Source organism: Morchella sextelata, assembly GCF_020137385.1.
Source record: "Morchella sextelata strain SCLS chromosome Unknown scls_21, whole genome shotgun sequence".
Lineage (NCBI taxonomy): Eukaryota > Fungi > Ascomycota > Pezizomycetes > Pezizales > Morchellaceae > Morchella > Morchella sextelata.
Window position 1 is genome coordinate 663,891 of NW_025408636.1, and position 24,208 is coordinate 688,098.

The 24,208-nt window shown below is 48.7% G+C and overlaps 9 protein-coding genes across 9 annotated transcripts; 8 read left to right on the plus strand and 1 right to left on the minus strand.

Annotated features, from left to right (window-relative positions):
* Positions 1-50: 50 nt before the first annotated feature.
* H6S33_006755 (uncharacterized protein) lies at positions 51-3,608 on the plus strand (the record flags this gene model as incomplete). The annotated part of the gene is made up of 1 exon (XM_044838101.1): positions 51-3,608. One exon carries the CDS (start codon positions 51-53, stop codon positions 3,606-3,608), a length of 3,558 nt encoding a protein of 1,185 aa, XP_044689573.1.
* Positions 3,609-4,748: 1,140 nt separating this feature from the next.
* Positions 4,749-5,728, plus strand: H6S33_006756 (uncharacterized protein; the record flags this gene model as incomplete). Its single annotated transcript, XM_044838102.1, has 1 exon — positions 4,749-5,728. A coding segment is annotated over one exon (980 nt), but the record flags the coding sequence as incomplete, so codon positions are not given.
* A 1,444-nt stretch (positions 5,729-7,172) lies between these two features.
* Positions 7,173-10,655, plus strand: H6S33_006757 (uncharacterized protein; the record flags this gene model as incomplete). The annotated part of the gene is made up of 1 exon (XM_044838103.1): positions 7,173-10,655. The coding sequence occupies one exon, from the start codon at positions 7,173-7,175 to the stop codon at positions 10,653-10,655; it is 3,483 nt and encodes a 1,160-aa protein (XP_044689575.1).
* A 1,656-nt stretch (positions 10,656-12,311) lies between these two features.
* H6S33_006758 (uncharacterized protein) lies at positions 12,312-13,982 on the plus strand (the record flags this gene model as incomplete). Its single annotated transcript, XM_044838104.1, has 1 exon — positions 12,312-13,982. One exon carries the CDS (start codon positions 12,312-12,314, stop codon positions 13,980-13,982), a length of 1,671 nt encoding a protein of 556 aa, XP_044689576.1.
* A 492-nt stretch (positions 13,983-14,474) lies between these two features.
* Positions 14,475-16,520, plus strand: H6S33_006759 (uncharacterized protein; the record flags this gene model as incomplete). Its single annotated transcript, XM_044838105.1, has 1 exon — positions 14,475-16,520. The coding sequence occupies one exon, from the start codon at positions 14,475-14,477 to the stop codon at positions 16,518-16,520; it is 2,046 nt and encodes a 681-aa protein (XP_044689577.1).
* Positions 16,521-16,568: 48 nt separating this feature from the next.
* Positions 16,569-17,183, plus strand: H6S33_006760 (uncharacterized protein; the record flags this gene model as incomplete). Its single annotated transcript, XM_044838106.1, has 1 exon — positions 16,569-17,183. One exon carries the CDS (start codon positions 16,569-16,571, stop codon positions 17,181-17,183), a length of 615 nt encoding a protein of 204 aa, XP_044689578.1.
* Positions 17,184-18,921: 1,738 nt separating this feature from the next.
* Positions 18,922-19,414, plus strand: H6S33_006761 (uncharacterized protein; the record flags this gene model as incomplete). Its single annotated transcript, XM_044838108.1, has 1 exon — positions 18,922-19,414. A coding segment is annotated over one exon (493 nt), but the record flags the coding sequence as incomplete, so codon positions are not given.
* Positions 19,415-19,467: 53 nt separating this feature from the next.
* Positions 19,468-20,411, plus strand: H6S33_006762 (uncharacterized protein; the record flags this gene model as incomplete). The annotated part of the gene is made up of 1 exon (XM_044838109.1): positions 19,468-20,411. A coding segment is annotated over one exon (944 nt), but the record flags the coding sequence as incomplete, so codon positions are not given.
* A 1,336-nt stretch (positions 20,412-21,747) lies between these two features.
* H6S33_006763 (uncharacterized protein) lies at positions 21,748-23,171 on the minus strand (the record flags this gene model as incomplete). The annotated part of the gene is made up of 1 exon (XM_044838110.1): positions 21,748-23,171. A coding segment is annotated over one exon (1,424 nt), but the record flags the coding sequence as incomplete, so codon positions are not given.
* Positions 23,172-24,208: the final 1,037 nt, after the last annotated feature.

Here is a 24,208-nt window from a genome sequence, read left to right on the forward strand (position 1 = left end):
AGTATCCCCAGATTGCTATGTTATCACTGACGGAAAACAACAAAAAAAATATGAAAAGAAAAAGGCAGGAAGGGAGAGCGTCCCAACCGGAGAAAAAACAGAAAATTTTGGAGGAACCTATTCATGGTCCTCGACCCATCGTTAATCAGTTCCTTTGTTTTGCGGAAAAATGTTTACCTTGTAAGGTGTTGTTGGATACTGGTGCAACTGGTCCTGTTTTGTGTGCTGTTTTTGTTGATAGTTTTGAGGTCTCGAAGGTGAAACGAGACGTCCCGGCCCGGGTATTTGGATTTACGGGAGAAGTTATGAAGGACACGGGACATGCCTTTACACAACCATTAATTATAATGTCAAGGGGGCATCAAACACAGTTATCATTCGAGATCGCCCCTCTCCCACTTGGCATCGATGCAATATTACCAAACTGGTGGTTGAAAGAACACAAGCCGGTTATAGGGACAAATGGGGAAGTTTCCTACGATGGTGAGAACTGCAAGAGTCGATGCTTCACTGACAAGGAACCTCAAATAGAAATGGACGAGGGTGTACTGGACGATCCGGAGGCCCAATTCATCGGTAGTATCTGTCTCTTGGAAGATGAATCGGTTAACCTCCGTGAGACTCTTCCCTCTTGGCTCCATGGGTTCCTTAAAGTCTTCCTACCATCGGAAGCCGACAAATTACCACCGCATCGATCTTACGACCATGCGATAGATCTCAAATCAGGAAAGCAGCCACCATGGGGACCCGTTTATTCTTTATCCGAAGTCGAGCTGAAGGTGCTTCGGGAGTACCTAGACAAAATGTTGCGATTGGGAAAGATTAGGCCAAGCAAATCCCCGGCGGGAGCCCCAATCCTATTTGTGAAGAAGAAGGACGGTAGTCTGCGACTTTGCGTTGACTACCGTGGACTTAACCGTGTGTCCATCAAGAACAGGTATCTGTTACCGCTTATGGACGAGCTGCGAGATCGAGTGGCAGGCACGGTTATCTTCTCGAAGATTGACCTGAAGGAAGGTTATAACCTTATCAGGATCAAAGACGGCGACGAGTGGAAGACAGCCTTCCGTACGCGTTACGGGCATTTTGAGTACCTCGTCATGCCTTTTGGGCTGGCAAATGCGCCGGCGACCTTCCAGAACATGATGAATGATGCGCTGAGGGAATTTTTGGATCAGGGTGTAGTAGTATACCTTGATGATATCCTAATATATAGCAAGTCCCGAGAGGAACACAGGGAGCTGGTCGGCAAAGTACTTAGTAGGCTACAAGAATACAACCTAGTTGCCAACCCGAAGAAATCGTTCTTCGAGCTCACCGAAATCGAGTTCCTCGGATACATCCTTGCCCCAGCAGGCGTCACCATGGCACTGGATAAGGTTATGTCTGTTACGAATTGGCAAGCCCCGCGCAGCGTTAAGGAAGTACAAATCTTCATGGGCTTTGCCAACTTCTACAGAAGGTTTATCCACAATTTCTCCGGGGTCTGTAAACCCATTACCGATTGTCTCAGGGGTGATGCTAAGAACTTTGTCTGGTCTATGACGGCCCAAGCAGCCTTCGAAAAACTCAAAACCCTGTTTACGTCTGCGCCGATCTTGGTACACTTCTCTCCAGATCGCCAGACTATCGTGGAAACGGACGCAAGTGATTTTGCTATCGCTGCAATTCTATCCCAGGTTATTGACGGAAAGACTCACCCTGTTGCCTTTTATTCTCGAAAACTTAACCCAGCGGAACTCAACTACGACGTCTGGGATAAGGAGATGCTAGGAATTGTGTCGGCCTTCAAGCAATGGCGTCACTACATCGAAGGACCTAGCCGAACGGTTCTCGTTTATACGGATCACAAGAACTTAGAGTACTTCTCTACAACCAAGGTTCTTAATCGACGACAGGCAAGGTGGGCTGAGTCTTTGGCGGAATTTGACTTCAAGATTATTTACTGCCCGGGAACCAAAAATGGGAAGGCAGATGCACTATCGCGACGGCCGGAGTACCGTCCTGAAGGGGGAGGCACGCTTGGGAAACAGTCGATAGACAGGTTCTTTAAGCCCGGACAGTTGGCGGAGGAAGAGTTTGTGGTATCAGCGGTGTCGCTTGCCTCCAAGGGAGTGATCGACTGGTCTAAGAATTTTCTGGATCATGTCAGGCAGGCGGCATCGGGAGACCCGATATGGGTAGGATTGAAAGAGAGAGTTGAGCAAGGGGAGAAGCTGGGGGAATTGAAGGATATTGCTGAGAAAGACGGGCTACTCTTCTATAAGAACCGACTCTACATTCCGGCAGACGACCGTATCAAGATCCGGATAGCACAGGCAGAGCACGATTCAAAAGTGGCAGGACACTTTGGACAAGACAAGACGTTGGAACTCATCACGCGCAACTTCTATTGGCCAAAAATGAACGAGTGGATTGATGACTACGTTCGGTCATGCGACGAGTGCCAGCGCAACAAACCCAGCCGCCACAAGAAATACGGTGCGCTTTTACCACTGTCCACGCCACATTCTGTCTGGCAATCGATATCAATGGACTTCGTCGTGCAGTTACCGGAATCAAAAGGATACAACCAAATCTGGGTAGTAGTCGATAGGTTCTCGAAGATGTCGCATTTCATCCCCCTAGTAGCAGAAACGACCGCGCAGGATTTAGCAAAGATATTCCTCGGTCAAATCTGGCGACTCCATGGGCTACCTCTTGATATAGTTTCCGACAGGGACGCCAAATTTACTTCAAGCTTTTGGGCATCCCTTATGGAATTATTGGATGTGAGGATAAGAATGAGTACGGCTTTCCACCCCCAGACCGACGGGCAAACAGAGCGGGTGAACCAAACCCTTGAACACTACCTACGAGCGTTCTGTAACTACGAGCAAGATGATTGGGCAGAGCTACTCCCGCTGGCGGAGTATGCTTATAATAACTCGGTTACCTCCGCCACGGGTCAATCTCTGTTCTATACCAATTACGGTTACAACCCAAGAACCAACTGGCCGACGGAAGCCGAAGTGGTCAACCCAACCAGTGACCTGTACGCTCACTTCATCCGAGGAGTTCACGACTCCGCTCTCGCTCGCTTAATAGACACCCGGGAAAAGATGGGGAAATACTATGATCGGAAAAGGGACGAACCGCCGAACTTTAAGATAGGCGACATGGTCATGCTCAATGCGGCCAATATCAAGACACGTCGCTCCACCAAAAAGCTCGATCATAAGAAACTCGGTCCGTTCAAGATCATCCGACTAGCGGGAAAACGAGCCTGCGAATTGGAACTGCCACCACAAGTTAAGATCCATAACGTGTTCCACATCGAACTTTTGGAACGTTATCGACAGAGCAGTATCCCAGGCCGCGAACAGCGTCCCCCGACTCCCGAAGAGGTCGATAAGGAAGGAGAAGTTCTGTACGAAGTGGAAAGTATTGTGGGCAGCCGGAAGAGCAGAAGAGGATTAGTGGAATATCTGGTGAAATGGCGGGGCTATTCGATGAGCGACTGTACTTACCAAGTCATGGACGTTATGAACGAAGACGTACTTGATCTAGTCCGCGACTTTCATCGAAGGAATCCCAAGGCCGTGAAGGACCAACGCCTGAGACTATAGAGGTACCCTACGGGGCTAAGTCCTTCCCCTCCACAGACACCACGGGTGATATGTGGAGCAGGTTTACTGGAACCATAGTCTGTCAGAAGATGTCCCGAGACGTGATACCCTGGAAGGGGGGTAAGCTGTTACGGGCATGCCAAGCATTTACGGAGTGAGAGAAAGGCTAGTAGATACCCCTATACCCTTTAATACTAATGGCAACACCACTATCAACTCCGGTTCGCACCTACGAGGTACGGTGCGATCAATATACGACCAAATGCGGAGTTGCGGTTTTCCTAGTTAAAAAACACGTTTTCGACCCCAATAATAACCCCCGGAACGTCAAACCGCCGGAGGGGAGTGTTTTGGTACCGGTGGATATATGAGGGACAGCTGGAATCAATCGGATCGAAGATCGGACCGCTCGGAGCGAATCGGCGCAAGCTGCCAGCCGACCGAGTACCTATCGGCGGTACCTGTGGGCATGAGAGGACTCTGCTATGTGGGAAAGCGATGTGGGAAGAGGCCTGAGTAGGTAGCCTTGCCGTCCGAGACTTCCGAATAGCCGACGCTGACGATTATCCACCAGACGGCCGATGGAGAAGAAACATCGACAGGGAAACGTGCATTAGAGTGGATAAATAGGTTGAGGGGTTTTAGCGGATTTAGGAGTTTGGGTTACGGACTTAGGAGTTAAATGTTCTTGGTTGTTTTTCAGGGTCTCGGGCAGGCCCCGAGTGTATACTGTATTATTAGAAGACTGGGTCCTCGAGACATAAGCGAGGAGTATAAATACTGTGTCATTCACTGACTAGCCAAACCATCATCGGCGAAATCAGAGTCTTAACAATATAAATCGTTGATACGCGAGTTACAACTTTATTTGAATATACTTTTGGAATTACTTTACTCTATCGTGACTTCGAACTCTACCTGAACTGTTAGGTCGAAGACGGTCGAACATCATACGCTAACTCTAGTGAATCTTTGTTGATAACGTAGCTCGCGGGGCCCGTATCGGATCAAGGAGAATCATACTCGACGTTGACTGAAGAGACCTTGGAGACTTCTACCTTTGTAGCTGTTAGCCGAACTCTGAGCTCTGCATAGTGTACTCTTGTGGTCTGGTACGCATCCCTCACATTATCCCCCTAGTAGCAGAAACGACCGCGCAGGATTTAGCGAAGATATTCCTCGGTCAAATCTGGCGACTCCATGGGCTGCCTCTTGATATAGTTTCCGACAGGGACGCCAAGTTTACTTCAAGCTTTTGGGCATCCCTTATGGAATTATTGGACATGAGGATAAGAATGAGTACGGCTTTCCACCCTCAGACCGATGGGCAAACAGAGCAGGTTAATCAAACCCTCGAGCACTACCTACGAGCGTTCTGTAACTATGAGCAAGATAATTGGGCAGAGCTACTCCCGTTGGCGGAGTATGCTTACAACAACTCGGTTACCACCGCCACGGGCCAATCTCCGTTCTATACCAATTACGGTTACAACCCAAGAACCAACTGGCCGACGGAAGCCGAAGTGGTCAACCCAACCAGTGACCTGTACGCTCACTTCATTCGAGGAGTTCACGACTCCGCTCTCGCTCGCTTAATAGACACCCGGGAAAAGATGGGGAAATACTATGATCGGAAAAGGGACGAACCGCCGAACTTTAAGATAGGCGACATGGTCATGCTCAATGCGGCCAATATCAAGACACGTCGCTCCACCAAAAAGCTCGATCATAAGAAACTCGGTCCGTTCAAGATCATCCGACTAGCGGGAAAACGAGCCTGTGAATTGGAACTGCCACCACAAATCAAAATCCATAACGTGTTCCATATTGAACTTTTGGAACGTTACCGACAGAGCAGTATCCCAGGCCGTGAACAACGCCCCCCGACTCCCGAAGAGGTCGATAAGGAAGGAGAGGTTTTGTACGAAGTGGAAAGTATAGTGGGAAGCCGGAAGAGCAGAAGAGGATTAGTGGAATACCTGGTGAAATGGCGGGGCTATTCGATGAGCGACTGTACTTACCAAGTCATGGACGCTATGGACGAAGGCGTACTTGATCTAGTCCGCGACTTTCATCGAAGGAACCCCAAGGCTGTGAAGGACCAACGCCTGAGACTATAGAGGTACCCCACGGGGCTAAGTCCTTCCCCTCCACAGACACCACGGGTGATATGTGGAGCAGGTTTACTGGAACCATAGTCTGTCAGAAGATGTCCCGAGACGTGACACCCTGGAAGGGGGGTAAGCTGTTACGGGCATGTCAAGCATTTACGGAGTGAGAGAAAGGCTAGTAGATACCCCTATACCCTTTAATACTAATGGCAACACCACTATCAACTCCGGTTCGCACCTACGAGGTACGGTGCGATCGATATGCGACCAAATGCGGAGTTGCGGTTTTCCTAGTTAAAAAATACATTTTCGACCCCAATAACAACCCCCGGAGCGTTAAACCACCGGAGGGGAGTGTTTTGGTACCGGTGGATATATGAGGGACAGCTGGAATCAATCGGATCGAAGATCGGACCACTCGGAGTGAATCGGCGCAAGTTGCCAGCCGACCGAGTACCTATCGGCGGTACCTGTGGGCATGAGAAGACTCTGCTATGTGGGAAAGCGATGTGGGAAGAGGCCTGAGTAGGTAGTCTTGCCGTCCGAGACCTCCGAATAGCCGACGCTGACGATTATCCACCAGACGGCCGATGGGGAAGAAACATCGACAGGGAAACGTGCATTAGAGTGGATAAATAGGTTGAGGGGTTTCAGCGGCTTTAGGAGTTTGGGTTACGGACTTAGGAGTTAAATGTTCTTGGTTGTTTTTCAGGTTCTCATGTAGGCCCCGAGTGTATTCTGTATTATTAGTAGACTGGGTCCTCGAGACATAAGCGAGGGATATAAATACTGTGTCATTCACTGACTAGCCAAACCATCATCGGCGAAATCAGAGTCTTAACAATATAAATCGTTGATACGCGAGTTACAACTTTATTTGAATATACTTTTGGAATTACTTTACTCTATCGTGACTTCGAACTCTACCTGAACTGTTACGTCGAAGACGGTCGAACATCATACGCTAACTCTAGTGAATCTTTGTTGATAACGTAGCTCGCGGGGCCCGTATCGGATCAAGGAGAATCATACTCGACGTTGACTGAAGAGACCTTGGAGACTTCTACCTTTGTAGCTGTTAGCCGAACTCTGAGCTCTGCGTAGTGTACTCTTGTGGTCTGGTACGCATCCCTCACAGTGATGTACCCATAGACCTGTCTGGAGGACGTCGTCGCCCTACCCCTGCCGAAAGAAACGCCCGCTTAGCTGAAGGCCGATGTTTCTATTGCGGAGGTGTTGGACATATGGTTAGGGATTGCCCCCAGGCGAGGGCAACTGGAAATCAACCAAGGAGACCTGTGATGAGAGGAGCGGCATTGACGGTGGAAGAAAATGCTGGAAGTGATAACGAGTCGGGAAAAGATTTGTCCCTGCACTAAGTGGCTTAGCCCAGGGACCATTTAAGGATTTTTCTAGGATGTGTATTTCTGGTTTTTCGGTATCAGAGGAGGAAATGGATGGAAATCAACTTGTAGAACCTTGTTCGATTTCACAGAATAAAAATTCTTTCATACCTACCTACGCCCTTATTGATACCGGAGCATCAGGATATGCTTTCATTGATGAATCTTTTGCACGCCACAACAATCTTACAATGACCCCCCTTAAAATACCTCGCCATGTAGACGTTATAGACGGAAGGCCCATTAAGTCAGGAAAAATTACCCATATTGTCGATGTCTCGCTAGACATTCATGGTCATCGGGAGACGACGCCATGTTTTGTGACAAAGTTAGGACACTATCCGATTGTGATGGGGATACCTTGGATGCGACGACATGACATTACGATTCGGCCCAAAGAAAATCTACTTGTTTTTGACTCTCGAAACTGTTGTCAGTACTGTTCAATCAGTGGAACTGCAGTTATTGTTCATGGCATCTCGATTCCCCTACCGGAACACCATACAGTAATTATTTCAGCAGCTGAAAAATCTACTGTCGACATTGAACAACTAGTACCGAAGGAGTTTCACCATCATCTCCATATGTTTAAAGAATACGATGCTTCAATTCTTCCACCACATCGACCATCCCACGACATCGAGATAATACTGGAAGAAGGTAAACGACCACCATATGGACCTATATATGGATTGTCTCAAATTGAGTTGAAAGCACTACGGGAATATCTTGATGAAAATTTACCTAAAGGATTCATTCGAGCCAGTGAATCAACAGCGGGAGCACCTATATTGTTCGTAAAGAAAAACGATGGAACTCTTCGACTTTGTGTTGACTATCGAGGCCTAAATGCGATCACAATCAAAAACCGATATCCGTTACCATTGTTAAAGGAAACCCTAGCTAAGTTGTCAAGAGCAAAATACTATACAAAGTTGGATTTACGTTGGGGATATAATCAAATCAGGATAGCGGAGGGGGACGAATGGAAAACAGCATTCCGGACTCGATATGGACATTTCGAATATACAGTAATGCCGTTTGGATTAGCTAATGCTCCTGCCACATTTCAGCATTGGATTAATGATATTCTATGTCCCTACCTCGATCAATTCGTAACGGCATACTTAGACGATATCCTCATCTATTCCGAGACCCTATCAGAACATAAAGAACATATTCAAAAGGTTCTAAAGGTACTTGATGAAAATCATGTTCACCTTAAACCTGAAAAATGTGAATTTATAGTTCAAGAAACGAAATATCTCGGTTTAATCCTTACTCCGAATGGAAATAGAATGGACCCAAAGAAAGTTGTCGATGTTTTGGAATGGACTACACCGACAAACCTTCGTGATGTTCAAGTATTTCTAGGATTTGCAAATTTTTATCGGCGATTTATTTTAGGATATTCAAAAATTGTTGCTCCACTTACAGCCTTGACGAAAAAGAATGTTAAATTTGAATGGACGGATGAAAGGGAGGAAGCATTTCAAATTTTGAAAAAGATGTTTACAACGGCACCAATCCTGGCTCATTTCAATCCGGATCGAAAAATTGTGATAGAAACCGATACATCCGACTATGTCTCAGCAGGAATCCTATCTCAACGGGACAACGAAGGAATCCTACATCCAGTCGCTTTCTTCTCAAAGAAACACTCTCCTGCAGAATGCAACTACGAAATATACGACAAAGAACTTTTAGCAATTATACGATGTTTCGAAGAATGGCGACATCACCTGGAGGGAGCTCAATTTCCAATTGAAGTTCTTAGTGACCATCGGAATCTTGAATATTTTATGACAACAAAATTGTTAAATCGTCGACAAGCCCGTTGGTCCGAATTCCTTCCATGCTTCGATTTCGTCATACAATTTCGGCCAGGAAAACAAGGAACGAAACCAGATGCATTGACTAGGAGGTCAGGTGACCTACCTAAAGAGGGGGATGAACGGTTAACACATCAAAGTCAAGTGATTTTGAAGCGAAAAAATTTGGATACCAAGCTAAGTTTGTTCGCGGGTTCTTTGTCAAATGAATCCGCTGAAGGAGCGTCTACTGTAGAGGAGTTATTTTCAAAAGCTTACCAAATCGATAGTTTTCCAAATAAGATCCTTACTATGCTTCGGAATGGCATTCGCCACTCAAACAAAATCTCGCTTGCCGAATGTACGGAAGATAATAACGGTCGACTACTTTATCGAGGCATGCTATATGTACCAGACGATGATAACCTTCGACTAAGGCTTTTAAAAGAATACCATGACAAACCATCCGCAGGACATCCGGGTAGAGCGAAGACTCTGGAGCTCCTAAGTCGAGGATATTATTGGCCACAGATGCGGAAGTTCGTCGATCAGTATATTAGGAATTGCAATGTGTGTACCCGTAGCAAGGCACCACGCAATGCACCCTATGGAGTACTTCGCCCTTTGTCGATACCTGAGGGACCATGGATGGATATATCAATGGATTTTGTTACTGATCTCCCTGAGAGCGATGGATATAATGCAATCTTGGTTGTGGTGGATAGATTAACCAAGATGCGACATTTAATACCGACGATTAAAGAGGCAGATTCAAAGGAAGTAGCGAGGCTATACATCGATAATGTTTGGAAGTTACATGGATTACCAGATACTATTATATCCGATCGAGGAACACAGTTCGTTGCAGAATTCTGGAGGTCGCTTTGTGATCGGTTGGAAATATTACCAAAATTCTCTACCGCATTCCACCCTCAAACAGATGGACAAACGGAAAGAATCAATGCCGTAATGGAACAATACCTCCGAAGCTGTATTTCCTACCAACAAGATGATTGGGCTCGAATGTTACCAATGGCTGAAATTGCGACGAACAACCATGCTTCCGAAACAACAAAGGTCTCCCCGTTCTATGCCAATTCGGGAAGAAATCCAAGAATGACTTTTGGCCCTTTGGAACATGGTCGAACAACAGCGGAGGATCAAGCGAACCGTATTGCAAGAGAGATGAAGGATGTAGTGGATTTCCTGAGAGAAGAGATGTTTCGGGCACAAAGGATACAAGAAGAATCAGCCAATAGAAATCGGACTCCAGCTCCTCGATATCATTTAGGAGATAAGGTTTTCCTGTCGACCCGTCATATTCTAACAAAACGACCCTCCAAGAAATTCGACTGGAAACGTATTGGACCTTATCACGTTAAACGTATCGTTAATCCCTGTGCTTATGAGTTGGAACTTCCCCGGTCAATGAAAATTCATCCAGTATTTCATGTTTCGTTGTTATCACCCGAAGTGAACGATCATTTACCGGGACAACAACAATTACCACCACCTCCGGTTGAAATCGAAGGGGAGGAAGAATGGGAAGTCGAAGATATTTTGGATTCGAGGAAACGAAGAGGAAGGTTTGAGTATTTGGTACGATATATGGGATATGATGAAGCCTCCTGGCAACCACTATCCGACCTTAAGCATTCACCTGATATCGTCAAACGATTCCACGAGCGTTATCCAGGGAAACCTAAGCCTACCAGGAGGTAGGCCTTAGAGGGGGGCGTGGTCTGTAACGGCAGCTATGTATTTCTGGCTAGGCGATGAACCGGAACGAGGGAAGGAGGTATTGTGTAGTGGAATTAGGATTTGTAATGGGGATTTCTGTTATGTTCTTTTGGTTTCTATTACGCGAAGGTATTAGTCATCGTTGGATTATGGATGGATATATAAGGGGGTGTTGTGTCGTGCTTTTGTCTGTTTTCCTTCTTCTCTTCTTTCCTTACGCAACCTCTGTATTCTACCCGCTCGCCTCTGGCTCGCGGTAGGATTTCTTCCCCCCGAGATGGAGTTATACTGATTCTCGAATTGCTTCGGTCCCTGAACTTCCCTCGCTCGACCCCCCCATTCTTTGCTCGTTCGGTGCCCTCACGGGACGCGTCCACCGTTCACCCCTCGCCAAACCAGCGGCTACTCTCGAAAGCCGCCTTCGCCCCTCCTTACTTTCACTCATCGCACGAGTGATCCCACACGTTGGGTACGCACACTGTCAGTAATCTCCAGTCAGCGAGAACCTACTGCCAAAGCGCTCGACAGCCCGCGAAGTTAGCGACCTCTCGGTCGCGAAACTACCGTCAAATTTTTTACCCGAGGTCCCGTGACCTTACCCCTCTTTATCGGCCTTAACCAGGCAACCCCTTTTTTACCCGAGGCGGCCCGCTCCCCTCACCCCAACCCAACAGGTCTCCGAGACCACCCTCAACACAATACGGTCGGCACTTTCGATTGCGACCCCCATACATACTGAGCCTTCGGCTCAACCCTTTTTGCATGTCCCATCCAGAGGACACCACTTCAAACACGACTCGGGCACAGTCTTTAGCCGTTGCTCCAGGGACCGACGACCCCACCCACTCCTTACTTGACCTACCGGTCACCACTCTTTACTTCCTCGCTGTTTGACAAGCAGATGCTCGAGGACCAATACTCAACCCACCCCCCTCGCTTTCACCCCTGACGCTGTTGCGGTTGGCTTTTCCTGCCTTCGTGCGCGTGGTTTCCCAGTCCTGTTAAGGTTCGTCCACAGATATGACACCGGGAACGTTGGTAATGATATCGTTTCGATTGAACACTACGTATAGGATTGTGCTCGCTAATGCAGTTGACGGAGAAGTTTGGGGTTTTATTCTTACTACGGGGAGGTTTCTTTGTTGTCGCTTAGATTCTGCTTACCTGTACCACTTGTTATTCGCGCCCTCTTCGTGCGCTGTTTTGTTTTATTATGTACGCGGTTCTTGTAGCTGCGGTAGTTAGTTTTTGTACTTCGTTTTTGCTTTCGGGTTAGTCGGTGGAGGTTGTAGTCGGGTAGTTAGGTGTGCGATAAGCTTCGGCTTCTAAGCAATATAAGTTTCTTCTTCTTCTTCTTCTGTATTCTACTTGCTCGCTAAGGCTCGCAAAGAACTCCCTGATAATCAACCTCGCTTTAAAAACTTCTTATTTTACTCCTCTCGGTTTACCCTGGTATATCATACCAGGCTGAGCCACTTCGTCCCCGATCGTACGGTCGCGTTTTGTTGTTCCAAGCGAAAGAAACCTACGAAACTGGCTTCTAGCGAAGAATTCTCTAGTCTTGACCTCCCGAAGGGAAGGAAAAGAAATCTATCCGAAACATCACTCTACGCCGCCAGGAGAACTGGACACTCAATCATGTCGCAGCAAGCCTCGCTCCAGTCCTTTTTTACCCAGTCTTCCCAGCCTTCCCAGCAAGGGACAGCCCCCTCGCAGAACAGGAACACTCAGGTTCCGGACCCAACCCCACCCGGAGCTCAGGAACAAGAATTCTCCTCGACCTTTGCAACAGAATCCGACTACAACGACCCCTACCAACCGAGAGTCGACTACCTCTACCCGAGCATTGTTCCCCAGGACACTCACACCCAGACGGACCTGAATTATATTACCTGGGCCATTAGACATGCCACCAGCCGAATCTGCCCACCCACCGACAGGATTGAAATCCTCGAAGAGCAAACGACCACACTCCGGAGAACAGTGGATACACTGAGGCACCAAATCGAGGCGCAGACAACTATGATCACCAGTATGCACTCGGCGATCCATCTTCTCCTCAACAAACAACCACAACCGCAGCAACTGCAGCAACCGCAGCAACCGCAACAACAACAACAACAGCAACAACAGCGAAAACCGCAACAACCGCAAGGACAGAGAATGCCCCCTCCAGCGGTCCCACAAACAGTTCCCCAAGCAGCGCCACAGGCAGCTCCTCAGGCCCCCCCACCCGCACCCCCCCAACAAGCCCCAACCCGTGGATGGAAAGCAGGCACCTGGGCCGCCGTAGCCTCGGCACCCGGACCTGCTCAAGGAAATTTCCAGGTTGTTGAGAGAAGAAAGAAGTCCGCAAAGCCAAAAGCGGACCCTCTCTTCAAGCCAGAATATACCAAAATCAACAGAGAAATCATTGTTGATACCACTGCCCCATCCGACGTCAATCCCTCCGAGATCAGGACCCTAGTCAATGCAAGAATTCAGGATGAATCTTGCCACTTCATTTCAGCAAGGAGAACACCCAAGGACAACTTTATTCTGGAAACAAAGTTTGTCACCCCAGCAACAAAGGCAATGGAATATGCCAAAGAAATTGAGGAGGCTCTCCTCACCCTACAAGTACCAGTCGCCATTATCCGGGCAAACTCCAAATGGTCAAAGTTCCTTATTCACGGAATCCCCACAACGGTCGGAGAAGGCGCCGAGGCAGGACAACTGGTAGCATCCGAAATTAGAAGCAATTACGGAGATAACTTCCAACTTGCCCAGATTCCGCGCTGGATCTCCAGAGCAGAGACTCGAATGGAGAAAACCCACTCATCAATGGTCATCGCGCTCCCAGGACAAGTTACAATGGAAACACTAGGAGTTAAGTTCCTATCCCTTTTTAACCGAAGCTGCTACATCGAGGCCTTCCTCCCAACCTTCCCAGACACCCAATGCGCGAAGTGCCTCGAATACGGCCACCGCCAGGAGAAATGTAAGAACAATGGGAAATGCGGCCACTGCGCCGGAGATCACCTCACCAGTTTCCACCCATGCAATCAATGCCAGGGAGGATATAGATGCACCCACACCCCAATCAGATGTCTGAACTGTAAAGGAATCCATAAGGCCTCCGACCCAGCATGCCCTGAAAGAGTCAAACGCCGATTCCTTAACAAAGGAAAGGAAAACGCCCTACCCGCCCAAGACCCACCTGCCGCACCCGCCCAAGAGCCTATTTCAATAATCCAAGTACCAGCCACCGCCCCGGTCGGAGCCACACCCGTTCCCGAAGACGACCAACCCATGACGAATAATGCCTAGGCTGCGAACAACCGCGCTCGCACACCAACTTAACTGTGCACGGAGCGAACTAATCACCAAGGCGGCGGTGGAAGAAGCAGAAACAGACTCGAGCATTTATTTCCTACTACTACAAGAACCATGGACCTCAACAGAAGGATACCCACCAGAATCAAATCTCTTTTACCTTTTTACAGCCAGTAACACCAACACGAAATGCGCAACATACGTCCGCAAACATGCCAACCTTAAACCGAAACACCACTACACACATGATAATTTCATAGTTTCGATTACGGTAGAAATCCAGACCAAGAAAACCTAAATCCTAAACATATACTCCCCAGGCCGAAGTGGCCCCTTCGCTCAAATAGCAAGTACAATCCAAACCCTTGATAACTGTCTAGTAATGGGAGACTTCAACTGCCACCATCAAATGTGGTACGGAGTAAATTCACATGAATACAGAAACAATATTCGAGCAGACCGTGCCAACGGCGCACGGTTAAAACGATGGATAACCCGACAGAAATTGACCCTCCTGAACGAACCAGGCGTTTTACACATTTCCCCAGAGACAGAGGGAAAAGGCCCACAACCATCGACCTTGCATTCGTAAAAGGCCCAACACTTGACCACAACCTACGATGGAGCACTGAACCCTACGGAGCGGGCTCAGACCACGGGAGAACCTCCGTTCACCTACACCTGGAAAAACCACCTTTTGTACCAAGACGAATGTGGCGACAAACGGACTGGAAGCTATTGGAGAACCACATGTCAAACATTTCCATCCCTGCAGAGGCATGGGAAACCAAGGAACATACAGAACAAACTGTCGATTTCTTCCTAGAACTGGTCAGGTCAACAGTCAGCATAGTAACACCAGTATCGAAGGAGGGGGTAAGAGCCAACTTCTGGTGGTCAGATGAAATGAAACAAATGAAGGCAAGGGTAAATGCAGCAGAAAGGAAGTCGAGAAACACAAGGAAACCCAATCACGTGGAGGAGCACCGGAAGGCTTGCAGAGAATGGACAGTCATGATCCGGAAAGCAAAAGCGGACCAACGGGAAAAGACGATGAACGAGGCGAAAGGTAGTGAAGTCTGGAGAATCCTAAACGCAGGAAGGAGAAGAGACACAATCATACCAACCATACAAGGTGAAGAAACATTCGCGGGGAAGTGTCAAGCTTTAAGAGCCCAACTTTTCCCCTCGAAACGGACGTCCCCCGACCATCCCCCCCTAAACATCAGACCCCCTTCTTTTGACCTTAGCAACACTTTCGACATAGTCACCCCCGAAGAACTTAATAAAGCAATCGACTCCTGTCCAGTGCACTCGGCGACCGGCCCGGATGGCATCCCTTATACCTTTATTAAAGCAATAGTCAGAGCAAATACAACTCTAATCCAAGACATGTTCTCCGCCATGCTCCGGCACGGTGTACACCCAGCGGAATGGAAAATAGCTAAGTGTATCCCGATCCCGAAACCCGGTAAAGCAAACTACCATGAAGCGAAAGCCTACCGGCCCATTTCCCTTCTACAATGTTTCAGCAAAATCCTGGAGAAGATAGTGGCCCAAAGACTATGCACCGCTGGAGAAATTCTAGGCACACTCTCAGCGAATCAATTTGGAGGAAGACCAACCATCTCGGCAATCGACGCCCTCCTGAGAACCTTGACACCAATACAACAAAACCTACTACTGAAAAACAGTACCGGAGTCGCTCGGCGAGATAGACCAGCGATCCTAACCAATGACATCCAAGGAGCATTCAATTGTGTCGATCACCTACTCCTCGCGGAAATCATGCACCAACAAAAATTCCCCACCTATCTGACAGAATGGTGCAAGGAATTCAACACCGGCAGAAAACTACAGTTCCAATTCAACCATGAGCTAGAGGAACCACAGCCTTATGATTCTGGAGTGCCGCAAGGTAGCCCCATGTCCCCGGTACTATTCATGATCTATGCTGGAGTAATCCTGGACCCAACAAGTAGCCCGAAAGAGATGGACACCATATATATCGACGACGATGCACTGGTGCAAATATCCAAAACACCAGGCTTCACAATCAAGAGAATGGAGGAACGAATGAGAGAGAGACTAATAAAAGCTGAGCCACTCCAAATCAAGTACGACCCGGATAAATCCGACCTGATCTTCTTCCGGCCCACTACATCATCCACACAACAACCACGACTTTCGGTCAAAATTAACAATACCAACATACACCCCAAGGAGAGGTTGAAATATGTAGGAGTCTGGATAGATCCGACCCTCTCCTTCCGGCCCCACATTGAAGCAGCGATCGCAAAAGGCCTTAAAGCCCTCCACCAGATTCGATACACCGCCCGCCTGCCAGGAATAACGGTTAAAACAATCCATCACATTATAACACAAGGCTTCCTCCCAAGTCTACTCTACGGATCCGAGGCTTGGTGGACTGGCGCAGACCACATTATAAGATCCCTCGAACCACTATACAATGAAGCGGCCCGGGTCATCACCGGCCTACCACGATGGACCAAAAGAACTAAACTCCTCTGAGAAGCAGGCTTACCCCCCTTAGAACATCTCCTGACATATCGCTCAAGAATGCACGGAACTAGAATACTCTGCACCGACGCAACCCACCCAAACAACGAATCTCTGATCGAGCTCCTCCCATACAGAGAAGCAAATATCAAAGGAACAGGCTTACACCGAATCGCCTCCTTACTACTCCCATACCAGACCCCCAGAAATGCGAGAGATAAGTGGAACCAAAACAAACTACTACGCGACCACCTATTGGAAGAATGGAACACACAATCAATACCGAACTACCATCATCGGGGGGAATTCCGCCCCCCTCCCAAGATAGCGAAACTCACCCTTACGGAAGCAAAGAAAGTATTTCGGATCCGGTGCCAAACCACCCGAGTCGACAAACACGCAGTACACACAGACCCCGAACCATGTCAGTGTGGGATGGAAAACTCAGCGAAACATATACTTATGGAATGCCCAGCATGGGCTCGAATCCGCGCCCCTCTGATAGAGAAGATCCCCGGAGCGATGACCTGGGAAAACTGGATGTTTACAAACCTGAGAACGGACCTCATCCTACAATTTGCGAAACAATCTCAACTCTCGAAATGGTACGAGTCGGTGGAGGCGGAGGCGGACCTGGAAGAGGGGATGGGAGAAAATGACCGGGAACGGGATTAGGAAGGGGAGTTTCCTTTTACTCTTTAAAATTGTTTTTATTCTTTGATTTGATGGATCCAGCGCTCGAGTCCGCTGAGATATGTTATTTCTCCTTGTCGTTGGGTTTTCTGGTCGAAGTGTTGTTCTGGATTTTCCTTGTTATTGTTCGTGCTCGCTTGTGCTTGTTTTGTTCTTGTTCTTGTTTTTTTGTTTGTTTGCGTTTGTGTTTGTCGTTTTTCTTTCTTTCTTTTGTTCGGTTCGGTTCGTGTTTTAGGCGGTTGGGTCGGTGTGCGATAAGTCTTGTACTTCAAAGCAATATAAGTTTCTTCTTCTTCTTCTGCATTCTACTCGCTCGCCTCTGGCTCGCGATAGGATTTCTTTCCCCCCGAGATGGAGTTATACTGATTCTCGAATTGCTTCGGTCCCTGAACTTCCCTCGCTCGACACCCCCCATTCTTTGTTCGTTCGGTGCCCTCACGGGATGCGTCCACCGTTCACCCCTTGCCAAACCAGCGGCTACTCTCGAAAGCCGCCTTCGCCCCTCCCTACTTTCACTCATCGCACGAGTGATCCCACACGTCGGGTACGCACACTGTCAGTAATCTCTAGTCAGCGAGAACCTACTGCCAAAGCGCTCGACAGCCCGCGAAGTTAGCGACCTCTCGGTCGCGAAACTATCGTCAAATCTTTTACCCGAGGTCCCGTGACCTTACCCCTCCTTACCGGCCTTAACCAGGCAACCCTTTTTACCCGAGGCGGCCCGCTCCCCTCACCCCAACCCAACCGGTCTCCGAGACCACCCTCAACACAACACGGTCGGCACTTTCGATTGCGACCCCCATACATACTGAGCCTTCGGCTCAACCCTTTTTGCATGTCCCCTCCAGAGGACACCACTTCAAACACGACTCGGGCACAGTCTTTAGCCGTTGCTCCAGGGACCGACGACCCCACCCACTTCTTACTTGACCAACCGGTCACCATTCCTCAATTCCTCGCTGCCTGACAACCAGAAGCCCGAGGACCCACATTCGATCTACCCCCCCTCGCTTTCACACCTGACGCTGTTGCGGTTGGCCTCTCCTGCCTTCGTGCGCGTGGTTTCCCAGTCCTGTTAAGGTTCGTCCACAGATATGACACCGGGAACGTTGGTAATGATATCGTTTCGATTGAACACTACGTTTAGGATTGTGCTCGCTAATGCAGTTGACGGAGAAGTTTGGGGTTCTTACTTATTTTACTACGGGAAGGTTTCTTTGTTATCGCTTAGATTCTGCTTACCTGTACCACTTGTTATCCGCGCCCTCTTCGTGCGCTGTTTTTCTTTTATTATGTACGCAGTTCTCGTAGCTGCGGTAGTTAGTTTTTTGTACTTTGTTTTTGTTTTCGGGTTAGTCGGTGGAGGTTGTAGTTGGGTAGTTAGGTGTGCGAGAAGCTTCAGCTTCTATGCAATATAAGATTCTCTCTCTCTCTCTCTCTGCATTCTACTTGCTCGCTAAGGCTTGCAAAGAACTCCCTGACAATTAACCTCGCTTCAAAAACACTTTATTTTATTCCTCTTGGTTTACCCTGGTATACAATACCAGGCTGAGCCACTTCGCCCTCGATCGTACGGTCGCGTTTGTTGTTCCTAGCCAAAGAAACACCACGAAAACTGGCTTCTAGCGAAGAATTCTCCAGCCTTGACCTCCCAAAGGGAAGGAAAAGAAACCTATCTGAAACATCACTTTACGCCGCCAGAAGAACTGGACACTCAGTTATGTCGCAGCAAGCTTCGCTCCAGTCCTTTTTCACTCAGTCTTTCCAGCAAGGGACAGCCCCCTCGCAGAACAGGAACACTCAGGTTCCCGACCCAACCCCATCCGGAGCTCAGGAACAGGAATTCTCCTCGACCTTTGCAACAGAATCCGACTACAATGACCCCTATCAACCAAGAATTGACTACCTCTACCCGAGCACTGTCCCTCAGGACACTCACACCCAGACAGACCTGAACTATATTACCTGGGCCATCAGACATGCCACCAGCCGGATCTGCCCGCCCTCCGACAGGATTGAAATCCTCGAAGAGCAAACGACTACACTCCGGAGAACAGTGGATACACTGAAACATCAAATCGAGGCGCAGACAAACATGATCACCAATATGCATTCGGCGATCCATGCGCTCCTCAATAAACAACCACAACCGCAGCAACCGCAGCAACCGCAACAACAGCAACAACAGCAACAACAGCGAAACCACAACAACCGCAAGGACAGAGAATGCCCCCTCCAGCGGTCCCACAAACAGTTCCCCAAGCAGCGCCACAGGCAGCTCCTCAGGCCCCCCCACCCGCACCCCCCCAACAAGCCCCACCTCATGGATGGAAGGGAGGCACCTGGGCCGCCGTGGCCTCGGCACCCGGTCCTGCCCAAGGAAACTTCCAGGTCATCGAGAGGAAAAAGAAGTCCGCAAAGCCAAAAGCGGACCCCCTCTTCAAACCAGAGTACACCAAAATCAACAGGGAGATCATTGTTGAAACTACTGCCCCATCCGACGTTAACCCCTCCGAGATCAGGACCCTTGTCAATGCAAGAATCCAAGACGAGTCCTGCCATTTCATCTCGGCAAGAAGAACACCCAAGGACAACTTCATCCTGGAAACAAAATTCGTTACCCCTGCAACAAAGGCAATGGAATATGCCAAAGAAATTGAGGAGGCTCTCCTCACCCTACAGGTACCGGTCGCTGTCATCCGCGCAAACTCTAAATGGTCAAAGTTTCTCCTCCATGGAATCCCCACAACGGTCGGGGAGGGCATTGAGGCGGGACAATTAGTAGCATCAGAAATCAGAAGCAATTATGGGGAGAACTTCCAACTTGCCCAGGTTCCCCGCTGGATATCCAGGGCAGAAACTCGAATGGAGAAAACCCACTCATCAATGGTCATCGCGCTGCCAGGACAAATTACAATAGAAACACTAGGAGTTAAATTCCTATCTCTCTTCAACCGAAGCTGCCATATCGAGGCCTTCCTCCCAACCTTCCCGGATACCCAGTGTGCGAAGTGCCTCGAATACGGCCACCGCCAGGAGAAATGTAAGAACAATGGGAAATGCGGCCACTGCGCCGGAGATCACCTCACCAGTTTCCACCCATGCAATCAATGCCAGGGAGGATATAGATGTACCCACACCCCAATCAGATGTCTGAACTGCAAAGGAATCCATAAGGCCTCCGAGCCGGCATGCCCTGAAAGAGTCTAACGCCGATTCCTCAACAAAGGAAAGGAAAACGCCTCACCTGCCCAAGACCCACCTGCCGCACCCGCCCAAGAGCTACTTCCAATAATCCAAGTACCAGCCACCGCCCCGGTCGGAGCCACACCCGTTCCCGAAGATGACCAACACATGACGAATAATGCCTAGGTCTCGAACAACCGCGCTCGCACACCAACTTAACTGTGCACGGAGCGAACTAATCACCAAGGCGGCTGTGAGGGATGCGTACCAGACCACAAGAGTACACTACGCAGAGCTCAGAGTTCGGCTAACAGCTACAAAGGTAGAAGTCTCCGAGGTCTCTTCAGTCAACGTCGAGTATGATTCTCCTTGATCCGATACGGGCCCCGCGAGCTACGTTATCAACAAAGATTCACTAGAGTTGGCGTGTGATGTTCGACCGTCTTCGACGTAATAGTTCAGGTAGAGTTCGAAGTCACAATAGAGTAAAGTAATTCCAAAAGTATAGTCAAAATAAAGTTGTAACTCGCGTATCAACGATTTATATTGTTAAGACTCTGATTTCGCCGATGATGGTTTGGCTAGTCAGTGAATGACACAGTATTTATATCCCTCGCTTATGTCTCGAGGACCCAGTCTACTAATAATACAGAATACACTCGGGGCCTACCCGAGACCCTGAAAAACAACTAAGAACATTTAACTCCTAAGTCCGTAACCCAAACTCCTAACGCCGCTAAAACCCCTCAATCTTTTTATCCACTCTAATGCACGTTTCCCTGTCGATGTTTCTTCCCCATCGGCCGTCTGGTGGATAATCGTCAGCGTCGGCTATTCGGAGGTCTCGGACGGCAAGGCTACCTACTCAGGCCTCTTCCCACATCGCTTTCCCACATAGCAGAGTCCTCTCATGCCCACAGGTACCGCCGATAGGTACTCGGTCGGCTGGCAGCTTGCGCCGATTCGCTCCGAGCGGTCCGATCTTCAATCCGATTGATTCCAGCTGTCCCTCATATATCCACCGGTACCAAAACACTCCCCTCCGGCGGTTTGACGCTCCGGGGGTTATTATTGGGGTCGAAAACGTGTTTTTTATGACTCTGGGTTTTTGGTCGTAATTTGGTCGCACCACACTCCGCGAGTGTGGTCAAGAGTTGATATTAGCGTACAGAGGGTATTGGGGTATCTACTAGCCTTTCTCTCACTCCCGTAAATACTTGGCATGCCCGTAACAGCTCACCCCCCTTCCAGGGTGTCACGTCTCGGGACATCTTCTGACAGACTATGGTTCCAGTAAACCTGCTCCACATATCACCCGCGGTGTCTGTGGAGCGGAAGGACTTAGCCCCGTAGGGTACCTCTATAGTCTCAGGCGTTGGTCCTTCACGGCCTTGGGGTTCCTTCGATGGAAGTCGCGGACAAGGTCAAGTACTTCCTCATCCATAGCGTCCATGACTTGATACGTACAGTCACTCATCGAATAGCCCCGCCATTTCACCAGGTATTCCACTAATCCTCTTCTGCTTTTCCGACTCCCCACGATACTTTCCACTTCGTACAGCACCTCTCCTTCCTTATCGACCTCTTCGGGAGTTGGGGGACGTTGTTCTCGGCCTGGGATACTGCTCTGTCGATACCGTTCCAAGAGTTCGATATGGAACACGTTATGGATTTTGATTTGCAGTGGCAGTTCCAGTTCGCACGCTCGTTTACCGGCTAGTCGGACAATTTTGAACGGGCCGAGTTTCTTATGATCGAGTTTCTTGGTAGAGCGATGAGTCTTGATGTTGGTCGCATTGAGCATAACCATATCTCCCACCTTGAAGTTAGGCGGTTCGTCCCTTTTCCGATCATAGTATTTCCCCATCTTCTCCCTGGTGTCTGTTAGGCGAGCGAGAGCATAGTCGTGAACTCCTCGGATGAAGTGAGCGTATAGGTCACTGGTTGGGTTGACCACTTCGGCTTCCGTCGGCCAGTTGGTTCTTGGGTTGTAACCGTAATTGGTATAGAACGGAGATTGGTCCGTGGCGGTGGTAACCGAGTTGTTGTAAGCATACTCCGCCAACGGGAGTAGCTCTGCCCAATCATCTTGCTCGTAGTTACAAAACGCTCGTAAGTAGTGCTCGAGGGTTTGGTTGACTCGCTCTGTTTGCCCGTCGGTCTGAGGGTGAAAAGCCGTACTCATTCTTATCCTCACATCCAACAATTCCATAAGGGATGCCCAAAAACTTGAAGTATACTTGGCGTCCCTGTCGGGAACTATATCGAGAGGCAGCCCATGGAGTCGCCATATTTGACCGAGGAATATCTTCGCTAAATCCTGTGCGGTCGTTTCTGCTACTAAGGGAATGAAGTGCGACATCTTCGAGAACCTATCGACTACTACCCAGATTTGATTGTATCCCTTTGATTCCGGTAACTGTACGACAAAGTCCATTGATATCGATTGCCAGACAGAATGTGGCGTGGACAGTGGTAAAAGCGCACCGTATTTCTTGTGGCGGCTGGGTTTGTTGCGCTGGCACTCGTCACATGACCGAACGTAGTCATCAATCCACTCGTTCATTTTTGGCCAATAGAAGTTACGCGTGATGAGTTCCAGTGTCTTGTCTTGTCCAAAGTGTCCTGCGCCTTTTGAATCGTGCTCTGCCTGTGCTATCCGGATCTTAATACGGTCGTCTGCCGGAATGTAGAGTCGGTTCTTATAGAAGAGTAGCCCGTCTTTCTCAGCGATATCCTTCAATTCCCCCAGCTTCTCCCCTTGCTCAACTCTCTCTTTCAATCCTACCCATGTCGGATGTTACGGGCATGCCAAGTATTTACGGAGTGAGAGAAAGGCTAGTAGATACCCTTATACCCTTTAATACTAATAGTAACACCACTATCAACTCCGGTTCGCACCTACGAGGTACGGTGCGATCAATATGCGACCAAATGCGGAGTTGCGGTTTTCCTAGTTAAAAAACACGTTTTCGACCCCAATAATAACCCCCGGAGCGTCAAACCGCCGGAGGGGTGTGTTTTGGTACCGGTGGATATATGAGGGACAGCTGGAATCAATCGGATCGAAGATCGGACCACCCGGAGCGAATCGGCGCAAGCTGCCAGCCGACCGAGTACCTATCGGCGGTACCTATGGGCATGAGAGGACTCTGCTATGTGGGAAAGCGATGTGGGAAGAGGCCTGAGTAGGTAGCCTTGCCGTCCGAGACCTCCGAATAGCCGACGCTGACGATTACCCACCAGACGGCCGATGGAGAAGAAACATCGACAGGGAAACGTGCATTAGAGTGGGTAATTAGGATGAGGGGTTTCTGCGGGTTTAGGAGTTTGGGTAACGGATTTAGGAGTTAAATGTTCTTGGTTGTTTTTCAGGGTCTCGGGTAGGCCCCGAGTGTATTCTGTACTATTAGTAGATTGGGTCCTCGAGACATAAGCGAGGGATATAAATACTGTGTCATTCACTGACTAGCCAAACCATCATCGGCGAAATCAGAGTCTTAACAATATAAATCGTTGATACGCGAGTTACAACTTTATTTATACTTTCTGAAATACTTTACTCTATTGTGACTTCGAACTCTACCTGAACTATTACGTCGAAGACGGTCGAACATCACACGCTAACTCTAGTGAATCTTTGTTGATAACGTAGCTCGCGGGGCCCGTATCGGATCAAGGAGAATCATACTCGACGTTGACTGAAGAGACCTTGGAGACTTCTACCTTTGTAGCTGTTAGCCGAACTCTGAGCTCTGCGTAGTGTACTCTTGTGGTCTGGTACGCATCCCTCACAGTATATTGTTACTCACAAGTTCACT